Below are 22,712 nucleotides of genomic sequence, written 5' to 3'. Positions count from 1 at the left end.
CTGCTAGCATCTTGCAGACTTCCCAATCTCCAAGGGATAAGATACATCTCTCTGCATTGTACAAAGAAAGCCCTGGAGAAGTCTTCAAGATGTTCAGAAATGAATTTAGAACAGATATGTACCTATGGAGCACCTGCACCCTCTAGTGGTCAAGAGATCATAGGTACTGCTCCTGAAGTCACAATTTCTTGAAACTTCTTCCTGTCTTTTATTGTATTACACATTGAAGGTTATCAAACCAGGTGCAACTAGGATATCACGGCTTCTTCTGGAGTTATTACTAACATCACAATCATAGCATGCTGCTACAATGTTTTCTCACATTCAGCCACTGCCCAGTGGAATAACTAGTAATTTCTACAACCAGTGGAAGCTTGCAAATGTTTGTTTCCACCTGGGCTGAAGCAGCAAGCCAATCCAAAAGCATCATCATCTTCCTTGGAATTTGGGAGACAACATTTGTGCAGAGGGTGTATGTTTAAAAGCCTAAAATCTGGACCCATCTTTGTGTTAAAAATGAATTACTGACTGATAAAATCTGCAATGATTTCAAGAATGGTAGCTTACAATATATCATCAAAGGCTTTTACAGCCAGAAGCAACTAGCTGGTGTGGTTTTCTGAGACCCCTTCTGCACAGTAAATGTATAATGGGTTGCAGTCAGGATAAGGAACCCATTTTCCTGTTTTTGCATTCACATGCATCCATGTGGGCAGTAATTGGAGCCCATGGAAACAATCTGGGTTGCTGTTGCACCTTTGCACGGAGACATGCCTATTTTTTTTAATTACATCCCACCCGTGTGTAGCTACACTAGGCTGACCAGACGTCCAGCTTTTGGCGGGACCGTCCTGCCTTTGAACAATTTGTCCCGCGTCCCGCGGGTTCCTCAAATTGTCCCGATTTTTGGGAGGCTGCCGCACTGCCTTCTGGGGCGCAAGGCAGTGCGGCAGCCTCTCGCGCACCCGGCCGCAGGAGCGCACTCCCTTCTGGGGCTTGCCGTTTGCCGCTCTGTGACAGTGTGCTCCTGCGGCCGCGTGCACTGCCTTCTGGGGCTTGCCGTTTGCCGCCCTGTGACAGTTATATGGTAGTTTATGCTCTTAATGTTAGACCACTGTCACACAGCCTGGAAACCCCACATCAGCCAATGGTTGCTTACGTTTAATGACGTTACCATGGAAATCCTAAATCTTCAGACTGAATGCTGCTACTACTTGTAGCTGGCTGAATTATTTGTCTCTAATTCATTTCCCCCCCAACAGCAGTATTCAGTGGCTGAATATACTGTATTGCATGAGTTAGGGTGGCAGCATGGTCTTCTGCTCTCACCAAACCTTGCACAGCAAGCTGACATCAGCTTCTTATCTACTACGCTGTAAGAAGAATGAGGGTATGCAAACGTTGGTGTCCTCAGTTACAGTGTAGAAAATTAATGCTAAATCTGTGGCCTGCAGTATTATCAGTGGTAGGTGCTGGAGTGGTCTAGCATGCTGAGGAATGGAAGAAAAAGGAATGCAGTGTATTCAACTATCTTAAATTGAGTAATAATTCTAATAAAACCTGGGAAATCCCTTGTTGTTCCTGATTCTCATTTGTGCCAATCCTCTTTCCTAGCACTAGCTCTAAAATTCTCTACCTCTGCACTTCCCAATCCCGTCTCTCTTCCACTTTCACGCATGCTTTATCTCAAGGCTAAGAACTATCTTGCCTGTTTGTTTTTTAAAAATATGATTCTAATTGTGACATTTTACTGATTTCTCTGGTGGGATTCACCATTCGAAAACTCTGATAGGCAGAAACTGGAGACAGCTGGTGTGATTTCCCCCTAAGCCTAGCCTCAGGCATTTTGTGACCAGAGGCAAAATACTGAAATAGCTTCTCCCTTCCACAAGTTTCTGGACCTCCTAGACCAATCATAGTCCTTCTGGGCCTAGGGGCTGTTGAGTTTCGAGGAGGCCTTCTTTTACTCAGTGCAAGTCTATCTTCAGACTTTTGCTAAATTCTTCCCCTAACCTCTGCTTTTCTCAGTACTGTCTGGGCAGTGGTGAGATTCAAATAATTTAACAACCGATTCCAGTGGTGGGATTCAAATGATTTAACAATTGGTTGTTTACAAGCACCATTTTAATAACCGGTTCTGCCGAAGTGGTGCGAATCTGCTGAATCCCACCACTGTCTCTGGGGTTGTATGAGAATTACTGCTTCATATCTATAGCCATCTTAACTGGGTCCTGAGTTCAGCTGATTGCATACCAGCACTCTCAAGTTCTGCTAATATCAGGCTTGCCAACTTCCAGGTGGGACCCGGAATTACAAGTCTCCTGGAATTACTGCAGACTACAGAAATCAGTTTCCCAGGAGAAAATGGCAGATTTGGAGGATGGCCTCTGTACCCTTTTCAACCTGCTCATAGGACTGTGTTCTCAGAATCTAATTGTTCTGCTTAAAAAACTAGTAGTCATTGTTCTTTTCCAATTGGAAAAAACATACTTGAATACATTTTCCAGGGAAGAGGTGGTAGCGTGTGGTAACTGAAGAGAGAGGATAACAAGCAACTGTCATGTGTATCCTTATTTATTCATACATCTATATAGTATCTATATATTTATATAAAGTTAGTGCTAAAACGTGTTCTTTTGTGATCCTGTGCACATTGAAGCTCAAATAACTTTTAGAGAGAGTAATCAGTTAACTGAGATTTTAGTTTAAATTTTTAACAAGAAAGGTGGCTGATTTTAAGCTAGCTTTTTTTGGCCCAGAGTAGCATAGCCATTATCTAATTTAGAGTTACATGGCACAATAGGCAAATTCTCATATTCTTCACTCAGTTGCTGTCCCTTTTCCTCTGAGTCACAGTTGTTATCTTTGGAGGATTAAATCCATAGGGAGTTTGAAGTGCCTTTACCTGAGGTTTTCAGAACTGAATTCTGATTCCAAAAATCGAAGGAACTGGTCACGCCCCACTGGATCTTTCAACACTTCATCGATGGAGAATGCCCATCTTTTGACACGGTGCTGAGAAGGTTCTTTGCTGTTAAAATAAGAGAATAAAACACATGCTAGTCACTGTTTCCTTGACAAGTTGCCACAAAACTTTTTCTCTATGGTAATTTAAATTCAGAAAGTCCACCAGTAAGCAGTTAAAATTTGAAGTAAACTGGGAAAACTACATGTCCTTTTGGCTTCAGGGATCAGAGAAAAGACATGTATGGAAAGAGGTAATTTATGACTATCAATGTATTACAACGTAAGCTTTGTGGAGATTTTGTATACAAAGGGAGCTGCAAAGGTGAATATCCTGCACTATGTTTGATCACGCTGGACTTATCTATGGATCTGTATGGTTACCTTTGTCTAATCAACTGTATCTCAGTCATTTCTATCTGACAAGTTGATGTGGGAGAAACCCATTGACTTCAGAACACTAGCAGGATGTACCCAGACAAGTGACAAGCCCCATAAATTCTCTTCTCTAGTTTTCTGCCACATTTTCAGCAACAAACTGAACAATGTCTAGATCAGGGGTCTGCAACCTGTGGCTCTCCAGATGTTCATGGACTACGATTCCCATCAGCCCCTGCCAGCATGGCCAATTGGGGCTGTAGTCCATGAACATCTGGAGAGCCACAGGTTGCAGACCCCTGGTCTAGATAATCCGCATTAACTTCTAGGTGACGGGGACTTCTTTTTTTTTTTACATATCCCCTTTTTAGAAGATTATAATGCCAAGAAATCCACTCCATAGTGCAAGATAGCAGAACTCTACATGTTGCATTTGCTTCAGGTATGCTCTAGTTTCTTCCTAATAAAGGCTTTGGGTTGGATCCAAAAAATCACAAGAAGGAAGTGCTGTTCTTAAAATGCTTATGCAGGAATTTCCACAGGGCTATAGGTATATGTCGCAGCAGGTTATATAGTTCTTCTTGAACAAGGGAATAAGCAGCCCATTGTGCAATATTTTGCCCAAGAGGTAGTTTGAATCTGCATTCAGTTTTTCAGTGTGTTTTCATTGGCAAACAGCAACTATAGAGGCCCCAACTGCTGTCAGTAAACTAAGAGGTGAGTGTTGTGTGTGTGTGTGTGTGTGTGTGTGTGTGTGTGTGTGGGTGGGTGGGTGGGTGGGTGTGTGTGGGTGTGTGTGTGTGTGTGTGGGGAGAGTAGCACCAGCAGAGGTGGCTGGTGGGGTGGAGGAGGGGGATAGGCAGGAAAGGCGCTGTGCCTCTCCCCCTCTCCCTTCTAGAACCCATTTTTTAAAGCCATAAGATGGACTTGGCTGCTAATATTATTATAAATCACACAACTAGATCAGTGCATAGTGGTAAGAGAGTTAGCTGTGTGAAGAGGATTCCTTTGAAAAGTCTCTGTGTTCATTTCTTACCTCATTTCTAAGTCCCAAAATGTAGTGTCATCACTTGTCCAGGGATTGGAAGGTTCAGCAGGAGTTATAAAGGGATCATATTCAATGTACTGATCTGAGTAAGTAATTAAACTATAACAGGAGAAATAAAGATACACAGAGATAAGGACTGCCATATTTATAAATGCTTTGAAGATGCTCAATTTTGATAGATTTTTCAAAACATTATATTCATTATATTGTTCATAGACAAAAAGAGATTTGACAAAATTTGGTCTCTGCAGTCAATTTGTAATTCTGTGTTCCCCAGGATGGAATAGAAATGAAACAAATAAAACCACACAACACAATATTTGTAATGACAAATCTGCTTAATTTCTTCATAATGATGGTTAGGTAAATTATACTGTCAAAATGTTACAACTTACTGGGTATGGCTGAGCCATAGTTAGTTTTCAGAACAATGGATTGCAAAGGGAAAATTAAGCATGTGCTTAATTCTGTCTAACCAGATCAATGTGATTTTATCAGTCTGCTGAGGGCAGTCTATTCTCTGGGTCTGCTTGGTTTCAGATGCCAGCAGCAGGCACTCAGGACAAAGACTGTTGGGATGTACCTCCAACATTAGGAAATAAAAAAAACATCAGGTACTAATTCGGTTGATTCATGCCTGGCCTTTTGATGGAACGTGGATCAGTTTCTTTCTGAAGGCTGATGGGCTGAGTTATTAAAAGTGCTGATTTTATTGTTTGTACTGTATCTTGCATTCTGACTTGCTGTACTCTCCCTAGAAGTACTTGGATGGAAAGGTGAGAAGAACAGAAATTACCTACATAAATAACATGCAGGTAATTGTTTCATTGTTTTCCCAACTCTTCTACAAAGTAACAATACCATCAATAAATTTTTCCACTTTAGTCTTAATCCCTGATTTTGCATATGCTTAATTTAATGTGCTTTGTCCAGTTACATCTCCATCATAGGGTCTCCTTTCTTTTTCCAGATCTTCTATCGGGGCACAACTTGTTTTGCACATTTGTGCTATGTGACGAAATGCATTTTTCTTTGGAGGTCTGAACAGAGCAAAATATTCACCTTGAGTTTTAAAAAGTTATTTTCTCTCTTAGCAGAGAACAGGTGGGAGGGCCAGAAAGTCAATTCAATTGCTTTCCAGTCTCACCACAGCCACCCTGCAAAAAGATGATATCATAAGAACATAAGAACAAGCCTGCTGGATCAGACCAGAGTCCATCTAGTCCAGCACTCTGCTACTCACAGTGGCCCACCAGGTGCCTTTGGGAGCTCACAGGCAGGATGTGAAAGCAATGGCCTTCTGCTGCTGTTGCTCCTCAGCACCTGGTCTGCTAAGGAATTTGCAATCTCAGATCAAGGGGGATCAAGATTGATAGCCATAGATCGACTTCTCCTCCATAAATCTGTCCAAGCCCTTTTTAAAGCTATCCAGGTTAGTGGCCATCACTATTTCCTGTGGCAGCATATTCCAAACACCAATCACACGTTGTATGAAGAAGTGTTTCCTTTGATTAGTCCTAATTCTTCCCCCGAGCTTTTTCAATGAATGCCCCCTGGTTCTAGTACTGTGAGAAAGAGAGAAAAATTTCTCTCTGTCAACATTTTCTACACCATGCATAATTTTATAGACTTCAATCATATCTCCCCACCACCACCACCACCACCTAAGACGTCTATCGAGTAGAGAACAGTAGATAACAGAAATTTGGAGGGCTTAAGGCACAACAAGTCAGTTTCAGGGGGATGGCTCAAGGTTGACTCAGCCTTCCATCCTTCCTGAGGTCATTAAAATGAGTACCCAGCATGCTGGGGGTAAAGTGTCGATACTGAGGAAGGCAATGGGAAACCACCCCATAAACACTATCTGCCTAGTAAACATTGTGATAGGATGAGTCAGAAATACTTCAAGAAAAAATCCTGGAGACTTCAGGAGAAGTTTCTTTGTCCAGGGAGAGGAGAGGAGAAAGAGAGGTGATAAAACTCCTGGGAGTGAGAAGGAGGGTCTCTTGCGCTGATTCTACTAAGACAGACAGAACTTGTACCTGAGGCCTGTAGGAGGTGGCCATTGCCATATGCTGGCCTGTACACCTGAGTAGAAGGTTCAAGGTAACAACTATAATCTTTTAAGTGAAAGAGCCTGCCGTGGGTTGACATCTACGAGGACATTTACAGAGGGAGGGTTACAGGACTCGCATCTTATTCTTTTGTTCTCACTCTCTTTTCTTTTCACTCCCTTCTCAGTCTGGTATGCTTGTGAACATTTTCTTTTTAACAAATGCTTGTAACTTTAATGCTGGCAGTGGTTCTCTGTGGTATCATTAGACTTCCAACATTCAGGACACACTATTTTAAAAAGGAGTACCTGAGGAGGGGGAGGGGCGGTCAATTGGGAAGTGGCTACTCCCCTCAGTGTATTTTTTCAGCATTCACACTTGAATGCTGACATTTACAAAAACATGAATATCCATTGTAACACGCTTGGAATATTTTTACACACTAGCTCTGGAGCACTAGTTGTTATACTGTGCCCAAATTTTAGCTATGAAGGATCATCATGGCCCATGAAGTTGCCTAATTGCTCACTAAACCATCGTTCCTACATTTCTTCTGGTGAGAACATCTTTTCTCCAGAGACCAGCACAGAAAAGTTGCTGTTCTATCACAAGACATTAGAATCACAATGTTTTAGAAACAGTGCAGGTTCCAGTAGAGCTTCAGGGTCCCTAGTCCTTCCCTGTCTTATTTCATTCCGTTAATTACATTTCATGACTGCTGAGAGGGAGGAAGGAAAAGGCTTTGCTTTTAGAAATCAGCAGCAGTGGAAGCAATGGGAAGAACAACTGGAGGTTTAAAATAAATGGAATACTGTTGTCTGTGAAACTTACAGGTCCAGTGTCCCACATCTCTGCTGAACAGTAAACTTTTTGCATTAAACAGAAGGACTGTTTTCATTTGTCTTTTACAGCTGATGCGATAAATTTGACAATTCAAATGTCCTTCTAAAAACAATTCTATACACACAGTACTCTACTCAGAGCCTGTCAATACAAAATGAAGGGGGCAGAAGTATGTCCAAGGTTTTTCCCATCTGTAATCCCAGCTAAACTTTCCAGGTTCTGGCTCAAGAATGATGCCTGTACCTTTCAATGAACTAATTTATTTTTCTTCCAGTTACATGCTACTTTTTGACTAAGTGGTTATCAAAGCAGCTGACAGTAGTTAAAACAACCCAAAATTCAGTTTCAAAAACAGATACCAGTTCACAACATATCCCGGCAGCAGAAACAGAAAACCAACAGCATAAAATTGACAAAGCCAAGAAAAGAACAATAATCTTGATTGCATTGTTGGAGGCTTTTCAAGCCATAATCAACTGGCTGTTGTGGGTTTTCCAGGCTGTGTGGCCATGGTCTGGTAGTTTTAGCTCCTAACGTTTCATCTGCATCTATGGCTGGCATCTTCAGAGGCATGTCACACTTGGAGGCAATTCTTTGGTAAGTAGATTTAATAGATTATTGAAGTACTGGAAAAACCCTATCTATATTGGAAAACCTTACAGTTAAATATCAGTTTAATGGGCCTAGTTCTCTCCAAATAATCCTAGGAATTTTAGTTAGAAGAAGGGGCTGAGAATTCTCAGTTTGCCTCTTGGAGAAAAGTACAATTCCTAGTTGCTTGGGAGAGGGAACAAGCCCAGATTAAAATGGTACTACAGTTGTACTACACCACGGGCAACAATTCTTTTATCATATCAATATTTAAAAAAAATATTTATATTTTATTTAAATAAAAAACCTATATTTAAATAAAATTATATTTAAATAAAAAACCTATAAGTGTAGCTGTGCAAAATGACACCCAGGGCTCACCTTGGGCACCGCCCCTCACCAGCTGCCCCTTGCCCCCGAACTCCACAAGGAGTTTGGGAGTGGGGTCAATCTGGCATGCCCCACCCCGGAACTCCATATGGAATTCAGGAGTGGAGCCAACGGTATAAAGCTGGAGCTGGTCAGGCCCGCTGCTCAGTTTGATCTTGCCTCAGTGAGGCTGGGGTTGAACTTTAAACTGCAGGATTGAAGCTGGACCAGGGCAAGCTGATGACAGCATCAAATGGGCCCCCACCACTCCTGAACTCCATGTGGAGTTTGAGGGCAGGGCGAGCCCAGCTGGCCCTGCTCCTGAGCGCCACGAGTCCAGCTGGCCCTGCCCTCAAGCCCCCACCTCCCTGTTCCATTAAAAGTGATTCTGCTGGCATAAAAGACTTCACTGACAGATGATGGAGATGGGAAAATTTTGCCTGATCTCCCTTTCCAATATCCCATAGTCCACGACTCACCCCCTCAGTCTCAGAGGGAGGACTCAGAAGAGGCTGCTGGGAGATCCAAAGCTGTAAAGGATTTGCTTCTCTGAGAACCCTTGCACTCATTGTTTGCAGGATACAAGCTTCTCTAATAACAAACAGCATAATAAAAATATAACTAAGAAAACTTACCTTTCTGCTACTTTAGACATTTTTAAACAGTGTCTGTCTATTTGCACATTCAGAAATGTTATCTGATGAAGAAAAAATGAAAAAAACATTAAAAGCACAAATACATGATATTATAGCTTATGTCATCTTGTTTGAAGTGACCTATTTTGATATTTATACATAAAGAAAGTTGAGTTGCAGCTGACTCACAGTGACTCCAGGCATGAGGCATTCCAGGCAAGAGACAAGCAGTGGTAGTTTGCCATTGACTTCCTCTGCATAGCAACCCTGGTCGTCCTTGGCAATCTCCAACCCAAGCACTGACCACGACCAACCCTGCTTAGCTCCCAAACTCTGATGAGCCCAGGCTTAGATGAATACTTATATAAGCTGACTCTTTTCCAAATCTTTGGGGTATTTATGTATATTTAGAGCAGTGGTTCTCAACCTTCCTAATGCCGTGACCCTTTGATTCAGTTCCTCATGTTGTGGTGACCCCCAACCCTAACATTTATCTATTTTACAGATGGAGAACACTGATGCAGAGAGTCTTAGGCGACCCCTGTGAAAGGGTTGTTCGACTCCCAAAGGGGTCGCGACCCACAGGTTGAGAACCGCTGATTTAGAGCTTCATGTAAGTAAGGGTGTCCCATCCATTCCACTCTTAGAGGCACCCTGAATGAAATTAATGAGGACAGGGCCGGAGTGAGGGGGAACTGCGCCCAGGGAATGCCTGCATTCTGCGCCCCTGCCATGCCCCTACACCGATGCGCCCGGTGCATCGCATGCCCCACCCACCCCTTTGGCGTTTGAATGAGGGCAAACTATGACCAACACATGCTATGAGCTTGAGGACCAAGCTAGTTATATGGTATTTGAGTGTCACTGAAATGAACTTATTTTTCAGGCACATGTGTTTAGGTTCTGGTTTCTCCTTGATGGTGTAAAGTACTTTCTGGTGATCTTGAAGAGTTTTCAGAGGTGATTTGCCATTGTCCGCCTCCATGTGGGCTGAGAGAGTTTTGAGAGAACTGTGACTGGCACAAGGTCACCCAGTAGGATTCATATGGAGGAGTGGGGAATCGAACCTCGTTCTCTAGATTAGAGTACGCAACTCTTAACCACTATACCATGTTGGCTTTCCTTGAAGATGTACATTCAAATGCAAAACATGAAACTGAAAATGCAATTCACCATTGTAATTACTGTAATAAAAAGAATATACTATGCTTAGTGCTCTCACGGCCATCAGAGGGACATAAAAGTGCTTCATGTGGGTGAACTGCATCCCAGAGTTGCTGTCTACAGACAAATTCTCTTATTCCACCCAAACTACTGCATCAGCTTCAAACAGGGCTGCCAACCTTGACAGAGATCTTTTGGGATTACAATTGTTCTCCAGGTGACAGAGATAAGTTCACCAGGGAAAAAGGCCACTTTGGACATTGGACTTTATGGCATTATATCCTAATAAAGTCCTTTCCCTCCCCAAACCGTGTCCTGCTCAGGCTCCACCCCCAAAATCTCCAGGTATTTCCCAACCCAGAGCTGGCAACCATAATTTCAAAGAAGATTACTCACTTGTTTTCGAACATCTTCTTTAGTTGTTTTTCGAACTGGTTGGGAGGGCATATGTACAGGGCTTTGTGACTGAGAGTCTTCTGTAACGCCATATACCGACTGTTAACAACAAGCAGAATATTACAGTACTACATGAAGTGTTTGATTACCATTTCAAATGATGGAATTGTTTAGAACGAATTGTAAGATGAAACACATACATCCCTATCAATATTTAGAGTTCAAGCCACATTATCTGGCTTCAAAAAATGTTATTTACGATGATGATACGATATAAGTGATAACCAATCATAATGTACACAAATATGGAACACACAGATATGACTTACTTTTCTTGCCCTGTTTGAGAATTCATACAAGTGAGGCCTCTGAGACACTCAACTCATACATTACATTCTCTGCTATTTGGGTTAGAGCATGTTCAGCCTCTGGTTCTCTGGTTGGTTTAGCTTACAGTGTCTTTCACATTCTTCTATTCTTGTCAGAATGCAGACACTCCACACTGTGAAATGCCTCTGAAGACGCCATCCACAGATGTGGGTGAAACATTCACAGCTAAAACCACCACACCACAGCAAAACAGCCCAGAAAACCCACAACACTAGTTGATTCTGGTTGTGAAAGCTTTCGACAATATACTGGGAATTACTCAGGTTAACTATGAGAACATTGAAATTGTTCAGGTCTGTCTATTCCTTGGCTTTAACATCAACCAAAAGGGAATCTGCAACAAAAAAATCAGGAGATTGGGTCTGGGAAGGGCAACAATGGAGGAACTAGAAAACATTCTTAAATGTAAGGATGTGTCACTCGCAACCAAGAGCAAATTAATCTATACAATATTGTTTTCTATTACTGTCTATGGGTGTGAAAATTGTTGCAACATGAGATGGATTGACTCTATAAAGGAAGTCACAGCTCTCCACAGGACCTGAGCAAGGTTGCTGACAATAGGATGTTTTGGAGAACTTTGATTCATAGGGTCAGCATGAATAGTTATTGCAAGAGCCCCTGATCCAACTTCAGCTGGTAGAGTGGTTTTAACCCTTTTTACCTGCACTGGGTCCTACCTCACCCATTCTCCTCACCCCACCCCCACACAAAATGTATATTTATATATTTTGCCTGCTGAATGAATAGCATCTCCAGGGGCCATATAAGTTTGGAGAAATTATGCAGACAGAAAGAATTAACTTCTCCCTCCAAGATTCGTCCACAGATCTCCCAACATTATACATGCTTGGACTCTCAGTTTCTACAGAACCAAGCAACTATATTGTACACAAATACATATACATTACTTCTCACTATAAAACATATGCGTAGTAAGAAACAATGTGACGTTAGTCACTTGAGGTATGTAAACAACAGAAATACTAGCCTCTAGGTCAGGGGCAGGGAACCTGCGGCTCGGTGGAGCTGTAATGCGGCTCTTTCTGTTCTTGCACTGCGTCTGCCGTGCTGCTTCGCCGCCCCATCCTTGGCTGTCCCTGCAGGCAGCAGGGCAGGTGCACCAACTGCCCACGGCCGGCTGCGCTGCGCTGCAGGCTTCCCCTCTCGCCCGCCCCATTGGAGTGGGGCGGGCGCTTTCCCAGTGGCCAGCAAGGCCGAAGCCGGCTTCATATCCTTGCCCGCTCTTTAAGGCAGCAGGGCTGGCAATACCATTCGTTCACGTCAAGCTGCATCCGCATAGCTGGCCTCTCTCGCCCACTCTGCTTTGAGCCCAATTTGGCAGCTGGTGAGGCTGAGCTGCTGGCCCCATCCTTGCCCGCCTTGCAGGCAGCAGGGCGGACGCATCCATGCGCTTCTCAGAATGAGCGGAGTAAAAGGTAAACCCCCCCCAATATATACAGTGTTATCTTTATTTTAACTGTCAAAAATTATTTGTGGCTCCAAGCGTTTTCTTTTCCCGTGGAAAACGGGTCCAATGGCTCTTTGAGTGTTAAAGGTTCCCTACCCCTGCTCTAGGTAGAATCGACTATATAGTTGCTTATATTATGAACCCAGGACTACGTCAGAACTTGAAATATATATCTAAAACCCAACATTTTAGAAACTCTTCTAAAATATCTATATGAGATTGGTGGCATACATTCGAGGTTTGCAAAAAAAAAAAGTCTTGCCTTTTTTACTCTTTGTGGATTTTTCATACGGCGACATTTTCGGATGTCCATCTCTGTTGTGTTCACACAACCTGGCTGAAAAGATTTATAAGATAACCAGTTGTGGTCAATTTCATTTCATTTCTGTTTTCTAAAGATCAGTAAGTTTGAACAATATACAGCTAGAATTGCTGACTTTTGCTACATTAATGATTGAGAATTCTGTTCAAATTACGACATCACTTTAAATGTACTAGTTACAACCCACTACAAGCAGGTCACAACTGAACCCCAGTTCATGTGTTACCATTTTGCTCTCCTTCATATGGAGGCAACTCTGCTGAACCACCCCCCTCCCTTTTACTTTACCTTGCAGTGCAAAATGGGATATGGTACAGGAGTTTGGATGCTCTCTGCCACGCCTCACTAGCGCTTTTAGTGGGAGGGGAGAGTCAATGGAGCCTTTGCTTCCTAAAGCAGCTATTTCAAAAGATTCCCAAGCTCTTAATTTACTTTATGTGCATAGCCAAGTGAAGAAAGCAAAGAAGTTCAGGTAATAAATATAGCAAAATGTCATCTCCTCCAACCGTGTGCTTAAAGGTAGAGAGTGGACAATATTTTTTGTTCCGAGAAAGTTTTCTACTATGCAATGAAACAGTCGGATTTGCAGCAAACAAGGATGTTTTGAGCTACTTCAAAACGAAGAACTCAATCTTCAAAATTTATGCACTCATAGGAAAGTCCACATTAGAATGTCGCTTTGCACAAACATTTTCCAAATGCGAGAGGAGAGGACTTCAGTATACTGGGCTTAGTTTCTCTTAGGGCAGTCTTTGCTTGACCTGCTATTTGAGACTAAACACACAGCCTCAAGGCCTGGATTATATTGGTACAAATCTGTTGTCTATTTTGTAAGCTATTTTAAAAACTATGAAGGAACACAGTTACATTTCATTTCGCAAGCCAGGCATGAATGTTTGCTTTCTCACTGTCATTTTCAAGACTTAAAAATGTGAGCTGTGGTAGCACATCAAAGTTAAGCACTCTAAAGTGCCTTTAATTTGAAATATTCACTGAATTTTTACCTGTTCTATTGAAATGAATGGATTTTATATGTACTTAATTTTGGTTTGACCATGCCCACTGAAATATACAGCTGCTTTATACTGAAATAAACCATTGGTCCATTTAGTTAAGTAAAGGCTGGCAATAGTTGTGAGGATCTCAAGCACAGAAGAAAGGTCTCCACAACATCCTCTGAATCCTTCAACTCTGGGACCTTCTGGATGCTACATATGTACTCTTCCACTGAGCTACGGTCCTTGTCACTTGAACTAACTGTATTATAATGCCAATTTAAAAATGCAAAAAAATGGCTCTACCAGAGTTTGGAATCAATTTTGGCATTACGTGACACACTGGGCTGGTTTAAAGATGCAAAAAAAAAATCCCACTGCAGATCATAGAAGAATAGCTCTATGGATAGAAAGAATAGAATATGACATGGAATATAATCTATAGCAGGGGTCTGCAACCCACGGCTCTGGAGCTGCATGCGGCTCTTTCAGCCTTATATTGCGGCTCCGCGTGGCCTGGAGGTTGGAGGGTAGCATGGGCGTGTCGCTCCAGGAGAGGCGAGTGGAGGAGCCAAACTGGAGGCAGCTCCTCTCTGGCTCGGTAGATCTTTGGGGCCGTGGAAAACGGGTCCAAATGGCTCTTTGGGTGGTAAAGGTTGCTGACCCCTGATCTATAGGAAAAGTCAGCTGAGATTTTTTTATCTTTTCCCCCAAACTTTCTGTTCCTTAGCAAGACCTTCTGGTACAAGTGATGAGTTTTAAAGGTTTTTGAATGATACTTTATGAAACCAACACACAGCAGTCACACAATATGGAAGCAACATAACAAAAGAAAGACTTGTTTATAAACTGGAACAATTTCTACCCATAAATACAGTGTAATACTATATTTACAAGATAGTGAAGTAAAAGGGGCAAAATCTTCAGGGAAATTTGGAAAACAAAATGAAATAATTTTATGCGGACTGTTTGGTCCTTAAATATATATATTATACAATGCACACATGCACACACAGAGAGCAAAAAGAAACTTTGTTAGTACTACCCAGCTGATTCTTCTGCCAAACAGGAACACATAAATGAATCTCACCACTGGCCTATGGACATCCCAGAAGGCTCTTTCTTGACTATCCAAAATTTTCCTTTCTGTTTTATCCTTTTTTCTGTCAATTCTGAAATAAACATTTTTTTTGAACAGTCACGCATATGAATTGGCCCTTTAAGGGAACAAATGAAATCATACATGCAGAGCACACCTAATTCAGAGCCAAACTTGTCTCTCCCCAGTATATTCACTTTGATAAACTATGAGAGCCAAGTAGAGAAACCTCCTAAGTACAGGCATGATAAGTATATAAGAAGGCATTGTGCTGACAGCATCGCAGTGGGCTGGATCTTAAGAACCACAGGAAAATCTTTCTAACTCTTCATTTTCTGTACTTCTTGTGCTGCTCTTGGAGTCTGGAGAACCAGCAGAACAGCACAGAATGCAGCGTGAGATTAGAGAACCTATGGAAATTGTGGATCTGGCCTTATATAAGTTACTAGTGTGTATATTCCCTCAGTTTGCAAGACCTGAGAAAAGATGTTACCAATAGAACATTTTGGAGGTCATTATTATTTTTTCATTTCTAAAATAAATTTTATTAAATACATACCCATACAGAACAAAATATCAACTATACAACAATACAAACAAAAACATACTAACATATCCAATATAAAGATACTAACATCAAGTAATAGTAACAAAAACCAAAACACACACCTCCCCCCAAAAGGGATGGAGGAAAACAGGGTGTACGTGCTTTCCTCTACAATTATTTTACATATTCATTTCTTTTTTTTAAAAGTATACTCTGATATAACTATTCAGTACATTATTCAAAATTTTCATGCAAGTCCCTCCAACCATTAAAGAAAATCTTTAATGAGTTATCCTCTTGAACTTCCTTAAAGTAAGTTATAAAATTGTTCCAAATAATCTTAAAGTCAATTTTCTTTTTTCTTCCCCTAAATTAGTCAATCTTATCTGTTAAACTTTCAAGTGCCATTATATTCCTTACAGCCTCATCCAAAGGAGGGAGGAAATACGCTGTTGGGAGCAGTGCAGGGCCATCCAATTGGGATTTGCCCTTCTCACGGCAATTGCCTCGGCAGAGGGGCGAATCCGCCTGCATGTGACTCCTCCTGCCCTTTCTGGTGGTGGGATGTGGCAATGAATGCTATGCCAGGATCCCTGCACTCCCACTGCCAGCATAATGGGGGCAGTATGGGGGAGGAGCCAACGCTAGCTGGGGCTTTGGATTTATGCCACCTTTTCGGTGGTGTAAGTCCATTAAGCCCAATAGGGGCTCTCCAGAGGCAGGGAGGCTTGTTTGTGTTTTTAGCCTCCCCTGGCCACTGGAAAACGCCATTGGGAGCAACGGGTCAGTGTGGCCATGGTGCTACATCCAGGTGTTTTGCCATTTGGGTGGGGCTGTTATTTTATTATTATTCCTTTATTGTTATTCCTTTATTATTATTCCTTTATTATTATTCCTTTCTGAGGAAATCCTGTTAGCATTTTTCCAACATGGGCTATAAGCAATCTAGCTGCAATTAATAAAAAGTTAAGTTTTGTTTTCATCTGGGTGTTTTGGATGTTTCATTGGTAAATAAACTGACTAGGGCTAGTAGTTCAATAGTAGAATTTAATGATCCCTGAATTATTTTAGCAACCTCAGTAAATAATGTTTTCCAAAAATTTGCTAGCTGGACATGACCACCGCATAGGAAAAAATATTGTCAATTCACCACACCTACTGAAGAAATCTTTCCTATTTATTTTCATGACATGGGCTATCCTAACTGAAATAATATACCATCTTTGAGACATCTTTAATGTAAACTTCTTGAGATTGATTTGAAAGGGAAGTGTTGGAATATTTGCTTCCAATTTTTATCATTAAATTTGGTATGTAGTCTGTATTTCAATTTTGCTGGTCATTAATTCATTGAGTCACCATAAGTCAGAAGTGTCTTGACACATACAGTGTGTATGTTAAACTATAAGCAGGCGGCAGTCACACTAGGGTTGCCAGATTCCCAGGACAAAGAAGTCCTGCCTTTATAGGGAAAGACAAGAAACAGACATCAACCTTAATGGTTGAGTCACTGATCTAATGGGTTGAGGTATCAGCTTGATGTTTCAAGCTCCGGAGTGTCTCCAAGGGGGATGTTATTTGATGAAATTACAGCTGTAGAACATTGAAAATGTAAATGAGGTGGTTGTTAAAGGTATTAGTCAGAGGAAGAAGCATTGGGTTATTATACCACTGGGCTGGCAAGCACATTAACACATCCCTTGTCTTCACAGGGATTTATGATCCAGGGCTGGAGATGGGAACGCTTTCCAGGGCAAGAACATTATGTTCACATAATCCTGCCGGGAAGAGTGTGGCAGAGTTTTATGCAAGACTGATTTCGAGGGAGGCATTTCGAGGGGTACACTGAACCAATGCAAAGAATGGGCTCCCCATTTTGGCACTGCACTGCTAGGTACCCCAAGGATTGGCTGAGATGGGTAAACTGTCCTTCAAACAGGGTTCCCTTAGTCCACCACAGGTCAGTCTGGCAACACCAGCCTGGAGGCATCCCAAAGCCACACAGAAGAAGGTTTTTTTAGCAGCCTCAAATTGTGGGGAGGAAACATAACTGTTAATCAATCTTGAAGAACAAGGCTAAAGAAAGAATAATTTATGTTAACATATTCATTCATCTGGTTTGCCGAAACAAAAAGCACCTACTTCACTTGTGCTTCTGCTTGCATAAAGATAAATTCCCATTTCCTTGCAAAAGCTCTTTGCAGCCTTGCTAAGTTTTCCTAATGAAAGAGAGAAATAAGGAGAATCATCATTTATAGTAACACGTTGATCACATCCGCAACATAAACTTGAAAAGTTGTAGAATCAAACATAGCAATGCTCCAAACCCACTTAACCTACACAGCTCTGCCACTGAAGATCCCTACAGGCTCAAGACTGCTATGTAAATGATCCTGACACCCCTTTTAAGTACTGTGTCTCAATTAAGACTTTGTGTGAAACTACAGATAGTGTGATTGGTTGAATACAGACCACTCCACTAACTATGGTCAGTTAGGGTTCACTGAACCCTAAAGTTAGTGTACTTACTACAGGTGGTTTTAACTATGGTTTTCTATGATGTCTGAATGAAGGCATCATGGCTTGCATTACATTTCTAATACAATAGAGATTTTAAAAACATCCTTACAAAATGAAGGATGAGGGAGAGGGAAAATGGCTGAATGAGAGGATGGGTAACCACGTGGGAGCGTGGATAAGGACCAAATGTTTGGTGGGGCAGAGAAATAAAGACAGTTTCAACATAATCACACACTCAAAGGAAGATGGCTCAGAATCAGATTAAAAAACATTGTGGTAAAAGTGCTTGGGAAAACAACACAGAAAAAGTGAAAGAAAAACATTTCTGGAATGAAATGGAAGAAAAATGTGTGTAATTAAAAGAAAAAATGTATCATTTGGTGGCAAGACACTTTGTAAACAACTCATGTGGAAAAGTCTAACGACCTATGTCTGAACCAAGTCCATGTCTGAAGCTTGCAGGATACTAAAAGGAATAAGGGAAAATTTAAGGAAGTTAATTAAAGGAGATATTCATGGTTAGGAAGTAGACCTTAAAATCACAGTTCTTAATCACATTTTTACAAACTTTCCATGCTAACAATCCATTAACAATTCATGCACAGGGAATCTTGGACTCAACATCAGAGGTATAGCTGTTTATGCTAATATCATATCATCATATCAGTAATACACTAATGAGAAATTCATTGCTTTTGAAGCCCTCACTCCCCACTCCAAAATATAGTAGTCATCAGTTCTGAGAAAAGCAGCTATGTTTTGGCTGTCATACAGAGGGTACACAAACAGAAGGTGCCATGGGGTTCAGAAACAAACAAACAACATTAAGGAAAGAAATGAAGAAACACATTGCAATGTTTTCAATGTTTACAATCTAGAACACCCCACCAACCCACTATTCAAAAATTAAGGATCTCTAGTCTCTCTTAACCAGAGCTACTTTTAAAGCCATCCATAGAACTTCTCTTTAATACAGGATATTGATATGAAGACTCACCATGTGAGTTATATGCTTGGAAAAAAAATGAAAGATGATTTAATTGTCTAGCATTGTCTGATGATTATCACTCTCAATAGATCTTCGAGTACTGTCTTTAGCGCCGTGCCTTCTCTGCATGTATACAAGAGCATGACTGCTGGTGCTGAATAGATCTTTTGTTGCTTCAAAAAGGACCTTTTATACCCAGCACAACTGGCTGGCTGGGAGTGAGCAAAGATTTACAATTGAATTGATAAATAATGAAGTGTAAAATGTGAGGGAGTGAAAACAGTGGGAAAATTACAATGCAGCACGGGAAATTACACCATGATTGGCAATCAGCGTTGACTGGCCATTTGCATGAGTTGAAGCAATGGAATGCGTATCTGCTTATTACGCCAATGAGTGCCAAATGATGCTAGAATAAATCTTGACCAAATTTAATGGGGAGTGCAACAGTGCAAACACATGGCTTAAGAACATAAGAACATAAGAACTGGCCTTGAGCTTAGGATGTTGGAAGTCTCTATAGAGCAGTGATGGCGAACCTATGGCACGGGTGCCAGAGGTGGCACTCAGAGCCCTCTCTGTGGGCACACGTGCACAGAGTCCGTCATGTGATAATAGTGTAATTATTTCAGGGAGATTGTTAGAATTAAACCTGAGACCTAGTTTTGGGGAATCAGTGTAGGTAACCCTGTTAAGCGCTGTTAAACCCTACTGATTTTCATGGGAAGAACTAAAGCGTGATCCTTTACCTGGGAGTAAGCTCGGTTGCTGGCAATGGGGCTTGCTTCTGAGTAAGCCCTCCTAGGGTCGTGATTCACTCGTTTGAAGTGTTGCACAGTTGCTTCAAAGCAAAGCCACCAACTACCACCAAGCTTACTCCTGAGTAACGTGTGCCTTGGAGCCAACCGTTTTCTCTATACTAAACCTTCAGTATTGTGTTAAATTGCTATGTTGGCACTTTGCGATAAATAAGTGGGTTTTGGGTTGCAGTTTGGGCACTCGGTCTCGAAAAGGTTCGCCATCACTGCTATAGAGTTACCATTATCTGGAAGTCATATCCAGATCCCTAGGACAGCACGTGGTCAAAATGGCTGCCTGCTCCAGACCTCAGATAAGAGCTTTGTCTCCTCTGAGAGTCCCTGTCAAAAGAAAGACTCTTCTTCCTTGCTCCCAGGAGTTTATTTATTCCCTTTCTTCACCCATTCACCAAGTGAGTCTGGATCAAATAATCTTTTCCTGAAGACTCCAGGAGTTTTCTTCCTGAAGTCCTTTCTAGCTTTTTGGAACCTCCAAATCTCTGATCCCTGATTGGAAAAAAGGAAGGGAGAACTTGACCCACCCCGTTGTATTTTACTAGTTCTTTTAGTATTTCTTAAAAGGTAGCTGAAGTGAGGCTGGAAAGCAATTGAACTGACTTCCCCCTTCCTCCTTCCCAGAGGGAAAAAAATGGTTAAAACGTTCCCTTCAAACCTCAAGTGGAAAAAGCCATTTCATTGCACTAGTGCAATGGTGGCGAACCTCTGGCACTCCAGATGTTATGGACTACAATTCCCATCAGCCCCTGCCAGCATGGCCGCAGGGGCTGATGGGAATTGTAATCCATAACATCTGGAGTGCCAAAGGTTCGCCACCACAGCACTAGTGAATAGTAGGAACTGTTGTAGATGGCTTATTGTGAGGTAGTATGACTTGATACATGTCAACATTTCTGACTGGCCATAACTCCTGGATGCCACAACAATTCTGCTCACTTTTAAATTTTGTTTTTGATTCAACAGATAAACTTGGCTGGGATTTTATACATGCAGAGTGGAATCATTTGGTATTATTCTTAAAATACAGAGGAATTACAGGTCGGTAGTGTGTGAATGAGCTTCTTTTCTATTATTTGAAGCAGTTAGCAACATGGAAGGGTGGATGAGGTGGAAGGCATGCAAAGCAGCAAGAGGGAAGGCTGGCTGTGGGTAGGGGAAGATCTTTAGAGCAAAGCTGTGCTCACTGGCAAATCTGTCCTGCTCTGGTGCCAAGCAAATTATAAGTTTTGCTAAAAGTGGTCTTGCTTGCTGCAGAGAGAATGGAAAGTAAAAGTGGGACATGAGGAAACAGGTCTGTACAAGAAATCTTGCTGTGACGGACATGTGTCCCCATCACACAGCAAACACATTGTGTGTATTTGACTCTTGTAAACACTTTCTTTTTATTAAATACTTTTAAACTTTGGATGCTGGTAGCAGTTTTCTATACCACATAGACTTCCAACATCTTGGACATACTATTTTAAAAAGAGAGGTGGCAGTTGGCAAGTAGCTATTCCTCCAGGGGTATACCAGGCAATAAAGTGTCCCCTTGGTGGTCAGGAGTGGAGAAGCAGGAAACCCTGAGGCAAGGCCTCAGAATTTGGAAGAAAAGCTGGGGGGTCCTGACCCTCCTAGTGGGCAATACCTTCAATGGTCAGGTGGTAGCAATAGTTATCTTGGGGGGGGGGAGAGAGAGAGAGAGAGAGAGAGAGAGAGAGAGAGGCTCCTCCAGAAGCAGTTGGGAACCCCTGGGAGAGGGTGGGGTGGAATAGGACTGGCAGATCAAAACAGGCCCATTCCACCACAACTGGGAAGGCTTAGAAACACACACCTGTCCTTCCCTTCCAGAGGTTTATTCTCACATGATACACTATTTAATTAGACTGGTATTTTTGACCCATAGTTGGAAAAAGCTAGTTTGTGACTGGAAATGAGCCAGGGAAAAATTTACCATGCTTGACCATGCCGCCTTTGAAAATAATAAGATCAGCATCTCCCTCTCTTAATTTCCTTTCCCTTTCCATGTTTTTTTCAAAAGCAAATTTTGATTTCTTTCATGGCATAAATTGTTACTACCTTCCATTATTTCATGCAGGTGGCTCATGAAAGGGTACCAGCCTCTTCCCTGATATGGTTGCCTCCACTGTTCTCATTCTCTTTGCTATGTCTGCCCATAACAGTTAATCTCCTCCTATCCTTATCCCCTTAAACACAACACGACAAATCACACACAAAATAGTATTTGTGCAAGAGTTCAAAAGGTCTTCTTGTCCCTTTACAATCAGGATAAGGAGTCTCATTATAATTAGGGTGATGGATCACAATACAGCAAATTCCCAATTTTTTCACTCAAACATTGTGAGATGAAGGACTGGGGCAGGACTTTGAACCTACTGGATCCATTGACTTATTAGACCCCACTGATCTGATCTGCTGATCTGTTCAGAAGCAATCAATGGAGCCACTGCAACTGCCAGGGCTATTAAAACTTTCCAGTCCATCCCTGCATTATTTACATGTGATACCTTACATTAACAAAGGGAGGCTATGGACACAATCTACTGCCATTGGCATAAGTGGCTTCTGAAGAGATTAACCTCGATTAGTTTCTTCTACAGCAATATTTAGTGTTTTTTTTTTAAAAGATGCTCTTGGCTATGCCTTCACAACTCATTCTAATATTTAACTTCGCGTATGCATCCTTTTGAAAAACGATTACCTCTCTTAAGAGTTGATGGGGCCCAAACCAGCCATTGTTATACAAGTCTGATCAAGTAACAGTAAAAACACAGATCCCACACTTAGCTTACTACACAAAGCAAATTATCTTAGATTAGAAGAAAGGATTGCACTGGAGCCATAAAATCAATGTACTCACGGCTTCATAATCTGCCAGCTCCAGCCTAGCTTTGTTCTGCATAGTCCTCTTGCAAAGATAGATGGCTATGGATAGAAAAAAACAGTGAAATGAAAGGGTAATTGCTACAGAAAAACTCCACTGGCCTAAAAAGAATAAACTTCAACAATGGGAAATGAGAATAAATAGTAACTCTTTCAGTATAGAGGAGAGAAACAAGAATTCTTTCAAATTCAGATATATTCCTGAGGCATATAGGCTTTTCCAACTGAATGCAGTGCTTG

At 41.6% G+C, this 22,712-nt stretch overlaps 1 protein-coding gene across 4 annotated transcripts in view; it reads right to left on the bottom strand.

Annotated features, from left to right (window-relative positions):
- The window catches only part of RGS6 (regulator of G protein signaling 6), a 244,991-nt gene that overhangs the window by 46,656 nt on the left and 175,623 nt on the right, over positions 1-22,712 (bottom strand). For all 4 annotated transcript variants that reach the window (XM_048484070.1, XM_048484071.1, XM_048484069.1 and 1 more), the window contains 8 exons: positions 22,450-22,514; positions 17,409-17,485; positions 14,711-14,792; positions 12,566-12,640; positions 10,443-10,541; positions 8,883-8,944; positions 4,379-4,489; positions 2,906-3,031 (listed from right to left, as the gene is read on the bottom strand). In XM_048484070.1, the coding sequence (XP_048340027.1) occupies positions 2,906-3,031; positions 4,379-4,489; positions 8,883-8,944; positions 10,443-10,541; positions 12,566-12,640; positions 14,711-14,792; positions 17,409-17,485; positions 22,450-22,514 (697 nt within the window). The remainder of the gene's footprint in view (positions 1-2,905; positions 3,032-4,378; positions 4,490-8,882; positions 8,945-10,442; positions 10,542-12,565; positions 12,641-14,710; positions 14,793-17,408; positions 17,486-22,449; positions 22,515-22,712) is intronic.

The sequence above is a fragment of the Sphaerodactylus townsendi genome, linkage group LG02, assembly GCF_021028975.2.
Source record: "Sphaerodactylus townsendi isolate TG3544 linkage group LG02, MPM_Stown_v2.3, whole genome shotgun sequence".
NCBI classification, from domain to species: domain Eukaryota; kingdom Metazoa; phylum Chordata; class Lepidosauria; order Squamata; family Sphaerodactylidae; genus Sphaerodactylus; species Sphaerodactylus townsendi.
Note: the sequence above shows the minus strand (reverse complement) of the source record. Positions and strands in the feature narration are given on the sequence as shown.